At 49.2% G+C, this 6,644-nt stretch overlaps 1 protein-coding gene across 1 annotated transcript in view; it reads right to left on the bottom strand.

The window, feature by feature from the left end:
• Positions 1–410: 410 nt before the first annotated feature.
• The window catches only part of KIF3C (kinesin family member 3C), a 48,043-nt gene continuing 41,809 nt past the window's right edge, over positions 411–6,644 (bottom strand). Inside the window, exons 6-8 of the mRNA XM_012437639.2 lie at positions 4,080–4,188; positions 3,433–3,605; positions 411–2,891 (exon numbers count right to left, since the gene is read on the bottom strand). Of these exons, the coding sequence (XP_012293062.1) occupies positions 2,798–2,891; positions 3,433–3,605; positions 4,080–4,188 (376 nt within the window). The 3' untranslated portion in view covers positions 411–2,797. The remainder of the gene's footprint in view (positions 2,892–3,432; positions 3,606–4,079; positions 4,189–6,644) is intronic.

Genomic DNA, 6,644 nt, shown 5'->3' with positions numbered 1-6,644 from the left:
TTTCTTTTTTTTGGAAACAGAGTTTCACTCATGTTGCCCAGGCTGGAGTGCAGTGGCGCAATCTCGACTCACTCCAACCTCCGCCTCCCAGGTTCAAGCAGTTCTCCTGCCTCAGCCTCCCAAGTAGCTGGGATTACAGGTGTCTGCCACCACGCCTGGCTAATTTTTGTATTTTTAGTAGAGATAGGGTTTCACCATGTTGGCCAGGCTGGTCTGAAACTCCTGACCTCAGGTGATTCACCCGCCTTGGCCTCCCAAAGTGCTGGGATTACAGGTGTGAACCAATGCGCCCAGCTGATATACTCTTGAGCCCCTAGTGGAAAAACAAGGAAGAGAGAGAAAGGAGAAAATGAAAAAGGGAGGGAGTACAAGTAGAAAGAAACAAAGGGAAGAGAAGGCAGGCAGTCAACTCCGTGACGATACTCATTCCTTTATTGTCAACTGTGTTGATTGGAACAGGGCTGGGGCCTGCAAGCTGCTGGCAGCACCCAGCTGCAGGTGCATTTCAGCTCAACAGAGGCCTCCATCCTAAGCCAAGGGGACAGAGGGGAATGTTTTATATATATATTTATATATTACATATGTCCCGTATAGTCATATGTATAGAGTGACAAGAATGGGCCACTGCATTGTTAACTGTTGTCCTATATAAAGACCATAGCAACACACATGGGAATTTGGTCCTAATCAAGGCCCTTACTTTGTCAATCAAATGTTTGATACACCAAAAGGAAAAGGAGAGAAAGAGAGACAGAGAGACTGAGATCCAGCCACCCCTGGTGGCTCTGTTCCCAGCAAATCTTACGCTGAGTGTAGAGTGTCTCCTGTGGAGGTAAACACACACACAAACACACACACACATACACACATACACAAAACCGCAGGCAGGACCTACTCCTCCAACCATACCTTGGGCCCAGCCCTCGGACTGGGGGTGCTGATTTGGGTATATTGTGCTATAAGACTGTGAGGGAGGAGTGACAGGACAATGCAGGGGCGATGTGTCCAAGTGATGAATGGGGTGACACATGCTGCTTTGTCCACAAACGAGAAAGAGGTCAGTGGAGAGGCTGTGCAATGCAGCCCTGGAGGTCTCCCTGCGCCCAGGCCACCTGGGGAATTTCTACACACAACTCCTGTCCCAGCCACAGTCGAACCTCTGATCTGAATCCCGAGTCTCAAATAATCTCTTGGGCTCTGATGAAAACTGTGATTTCCTGGAAGGACAGGAGCAAATGGCAACTGGGTAGCTCAACCCTCTAGTCCAGTAATGAAGCAGAAATGGCAGCGTCATGGAGTTAAAGCAGACCCAAGCGTGATCCTCAGAGCAGAACTCGAACGACGTAAGAAGGGTTCATTTCCTGAAGGAAAGAGAATAACCCTGCCACCACCTCCCACACCCCCCATTTCAGGCAGATCTGTCAGTCTCACGGCTTCACCCTAATAACAGCACTCTTCATATTCTAGGAACTGGAGACTTGCACTATTAGGGCACTCTGAAATCCTATCTCACTCCCTTGCTTTCCTTATTACCTCTTCACCCCTCCACCAAAATATACACTTAAAAAGCCAGTCAATAAACATTAACCATTTTTTTTTGTAGAAATTTACTTATCACTTGAGATACCTGGAGACAATTTGGGCCATCACAAAGGAAGGTAAGGAGTACCCCCCTAGGAACCAATTTGCATACCTAGTGAATAAAGGATCTATTTTCAATCAAAATAATACCTTAAAAATGTGACTCAGAAACAAGGGTAATAGGCAAAGCTGGAAAAGATTGTGCCTGCGCTTGTTTCCTGGGACAGATGAAGGGAAAAAGCAATAGATGTTAGCATCTTCAGTTAGCCAGGGGTAGAATGACATTGACTCCTCCCACTGTGAATGGGGTCCAGGCGGCTGCAGGGAGAAATGCTCAAAGCAGGTGGGAGCAGCCTCTCGAAAACGGGGAGTTGCCTTGATGGCCTGTCGACCAGTGTGACTTCTTGGAGTGGACAGAAACAAAGGGATCTGGTGGAGGGACGTCCGTTGATGACTGTTCAAGTTGTCTCAGTTGTTGTTCCATTTCCTGCAGGTTCCAAGGTCATGGCAACTGGTTAGTCCATAATTCCGATCCAAACTCTTCCTAAAGCAGAGTTTAGGAAGCCGTGAGTTCTTGTCAAAGCTGAAGGTCATGGGCTATGTTGGTGGGATTGTTAATGTCCTTGAAAAGGAGCCAAAGAGGCCGAATGAGGTTGTCTGAGGCTCAGAAAGCGGAAAGCGGGGCTGTGTCCACAGGGAGCAGATGCCAACACTGTCAGGATGTCTCTTGTCCTCAGGGAATACCAAGCAGTTTCCTAGTCCCAGAAAGTGTTCAGGGGCTGCTCACCATCAGCGTGGGAGAAGATGGAGGTTATGGAGTGCGGTGGGTAGAAAAGGGACTATCTTCTCAGGCACTGGCTACCTTCCCTTCTGGAGGCAGCTGACACGGGCACGAGCCTGAGGTATGACTGGGGGGCTCTCAGGTCAGAAGAAAAGGAGGCTACACAGTGACCATGGTAGGCCCAGACAGCTCAGGCGAGGGCATCTCCCCACCATGAACTGAGCTCCGTGAATAAATAACATGAATTAAATAAAGGAGGGGAAGAAGAGCAGGCAGAGGCACAGCCTGCCAGATTCTCACCCCTGCACACACGCACACGCACACGCACACGCACATGCACGCACACGCACACACACCAAGCGGCAGACGAGATGAGCCAGGGTTGGCGGCCCCATCCCAGGAGTCTATCGGATGGGCAGCCTGACATGAAGGTCGTCACTCATGGTCCGCCACTGTCGCAGGGCGCAGAGAAGCAGAGGCCAGGGAGGCATGTGTGGTGGAAGGTGGAGGCTGCTGAGGACTCTGGCACCTGCAGGGGGATGAGGCAGGCAAAGGGGGAGGTTAGAAAAATGCAGGAAACAGGAAAGTGAGTCCTCTCCTTTTTTTATTTTTTGAGACGAGTTTCGCTCTTGTTGCTCAGGTTGGAGTGCAGTGGTGCGACTTTGGCTCACTGCAATCTCTGCCTCCCGGGTTCAAGCAATTCTCCTGCCTCTGCCTCCTGAGTAGCTAGGATTACAAGTATCCACCACCACATGCAGCTAATTTTTTGTATTTTTAGTAGAGACAGGGTTTCACCATGTTGGCCAGGCTGGTCTTGAACTCCTGACCTCAGGTGATCCATCCGCCTCGGCCTCCCAAAGTGCTGGGATTACAGGTGTGAGCCACCGCGCCCAGCTGTGAATCCTCTCCTTTGCCCTGTCCTGTTGCTGCAGGAACCCCTCTGACATCCCCAGTCACCCCTCGCCTTTCCTGCCCTTTGGGTGCCACCAAAACCCTCTTTAGCTTCACCCAGCCCCTGCAGTTCCCTGCCTCCTGGGTCCAGTGCTGCCACGGACAATGAAGGTACTGACCAGGATCTGGACTTTCGGACTTTAGATGTGGAAGGTCTTTCCAGAAAGCTGTCCAACCGCATGAGCCTCTCCATGTGTAGCGCACGAGGGTCTTGTTCTTGGTCATGAGAGAATTCCATCTCAAAGACAGCTGGAGGGGACACGTCCAACTCCAGAAACATGATGTTTTCAGCCTGTGGTGGGAATTTCATGCCAGACGTGAGCAGTGCCCTGGTGAGTGTGCCTTCTAGGCACTTAGCCAGTCTGGGTATAGCAGGGCTGATGAGGGGGTTGAGGAAGCAGAGGCTGTCAGTGTCCCCTCCCCTCCCATAGGCTCTTTTTTTTTGAGATGGAGTCTTGCTCTGTCATCCAGGCTGGAGTGCAGTGGCACAATCTCGGCTCACTGCAACCTCTGCCTCCTGGGTTCAAGCGATTCTCCTGCCTCAGCCTCCCAAGTAGTTAGGATTACAGGCGCCCATCACCACACCTGCCTAATTTTCATATTTTTAGTAGACACAGGGATTCACCATGTTGGCCAGGCTGGTCTCGAACTCCTGACCTCAGGTGATCCACCTGCCTCAGCCTCCCAAAGTGCTGGGATTTACAGGTGTGACCCACCGCACCCAGCCTCCCTCCCATAGGCTCTTTCTCCCCTCCCCACTTCTTACCCTGTACCTGGGGTGGGACCCCATTGCCATGGCAACCCGAGCATACTGGCTGATAGGCCTCTTGTAGCCTACTGCGGATGTTGGTCGCTTCTTCATCTGGCTGTTATTGCTGTAGGGAAGAGACTATATTAGAAAGGATTTGTGTGGAACACAAACAGCAAACAACATCATGAGGGCCTATCATTCAGGTAGCCAGGAGGCCCTGCAGACGGCAAGTTCTGGAATTTTCCTCTCCTTGCTCTATTTCAGCTTGACAGCTGAAGCTAGTGCCGTTGTCCCCCTCATCCGTGGTTTTGATTCCCACAGTTTCAGTTACTGTGGTCTGAAAATAAGCAAGTACAGTACAATCAGATGTTTCAAGAGAGAGACCACATCCACATCACTTTTATTAGAGTATATTGTGTTTTTGTTGTTGTTGTTTCGAGATGAAGTCTCGCTCTGTCACCCAGGCTGCAGTGTAGTGGCACAGTCTGAGCTCACTGCAGCCTCCACCTCCCAGGTTCAAGCGATTCTCCTGCCTCAGCCTCCTGAGTAGCTGAGATCACAGGCATGCACCACCACACCTGGCTAATTTTTGTATTTTTAGTAGAGATGGGGTTTCACTATGTTGGCCAGGCTGGTTTCAAACTCCTGATCTCAAGTGATCCACCCGCCTTGGCATCCCAAAGATCTGGGATAATAGGCATGAGCCACTGCACCTGGCCTTATTAGAGTATATTGTTATGATTGTTTTGTCTTATACATCTTATGTACCCCATTAACATATACACCTACTATGTACCCACAAAATTATTATTATTATTTTTTGAGACAGAGTTTCGCTCTTGTTGCCCAGGTTGGAGTGCAATGGCGCGATCTCAGCTCACCGCAACCTCCGCCTCCTGGATTCAAGCAATCCTCCTGCCTCAGCCTTCCAAGTAGCTGGGATTACAGGCATGTACCACCACGGCCGGCTAATTTTGGATTTTTAGTAGAGATGGGGTCTCTTCATGTTGGTCAGGCTGGTCTCGAACTCCCGACCTCAGGTGATCCGCCCGCCTTGGCCTCCCAAAGTGCTGGGATTAACAGGCGTGAGCCACCATGCCCGGCCAACAATTTTAAATCATAATAAAATTTAAAATAAACCTCACAGCATATATAGGGTTTTAAGATCTCTAGTGGATACAGTTTCAGCATCCACTAGAGGTCTTAAAACGTATCCCCTGTGGCTAAGGGGAGACTACTGTGTAACAGAAAGAGGCACATATTAATATTTCTTCACTACTATTGCTTTAAATTGTTTCTGCAGTAGAAAGGACTATTGAAGGCTGAAATGAAATCCAGTCTCACTTTAGCTTGTAGGTTTATATACTTTCTCTTTTTTGAGACGGAGTTTCACTCTTGTTGCCTAGGCTGGAGCACAATTGTGCAATCTCAGCTCACTGCAACCTCTGTGTCCTGGGTTCAAGTGATTCTCCTGCCTCAGCCTCCTGACTAGCTGGGGCCAAAGGTGCATGCCACCAGGCCCAGTTAATTTTCGTATTTTTAGTAGAGATAGGGTTTCACCATGTTAGCCAGGACGATCTCAATCTCTTGATCTTGTGATCCACCTGCCTTGGCCTCCCAAGGTGCTGGGATTACAGCCGTGAGCCACCCTGCCCAGCCAATTTTCTTTCTTTATTTTTTTGAGACAGAGTCTCACTCTTGTCACTCAGGTTGGAGTGCAACGGCATGATCACAGCTCACTGCAACCACTGCCTCCCAGGCTCAAGCGAGTCTTATGCCTTCGCCTCCCAAGTAGCTGGGACCACAGGCGCGTGCCAACATGCCTGGCTAATTGCTGTATTTTTAGTAGAGATGGGGTTTTGCCATGTTGGCCAGGCTGGTCCTGAACTCCTGACCTTAGGTGATCCGCCTGCCTCAGCCTCCCACAGTGCTGGCATTACAGATGTGAGACACCGCAGCAGTCTAGTCAATTAATTTTCAACAATGGTGACAAGACACTTCTATGGGGAGAGAATGGTCTTTTCAACCAATGAGAGAACTGGATATCCACGTGCAAAAAAATGAGGTTGGATCCTTACCTTGCACCATACATAGAAATTAGCTCAAAATGGATCATAGATCTAAACATAAAAGCTAAAACTCTGTATCTCTTAGAATAAGACATACAGGTAATTTTTCATGACCTTAGATTAGGCAATGGTTTCTCTCTGTTTTTTTTTTTATTTTTATTTTTGAGATATGATCTCCCTCTATCACACAGGCTGGAGTGCAGTGGTATGATCATAGCTTACTGCAACCTCAACCTCCTGGGCTCAATTGACCCTCCCACTTCAGCCCCCTGAGTAGCTGGGACCACAGTCATACACCAACAAACCGGGCTAATTTTTTTTTTTTTTTTTGAGACGGAGTCTCACTCTGTTGCCAGGCTGGAGTGCAGTGGTGCAATCTTGGCTCACTGCAACCTCCGCCTCCTGGGTTCAAGCAATTCTCTTGCCTCAGCCTCCTGAGTAGCTCGGACTACAGGCACGTACCACCACGCCCAACTAATTTTTGTATTTTTAGTAGAGACAGGCTTTTACC

The sequence above is a fragment of the Aotus nancymaae genome, unplaced genomic scaffold (genome assembly GCF_030222135.1).
Source record: "Aotus nancymaae isolate 86718 unplaced genomic scaffold, 86718_ANA_hifiasm-v0.15.2.pri h1tg000057l, whole genome shotgun sequence".
NCBI classification, from domain to species: Eukaryota; Metazoa; Chordata; class Mammalia; order Primates; family Aotidae; genus Aotus; species Aotus nancymaae.
This window is presented reverse-complemented; position numbering and strand designations above follow the sequence as displayed.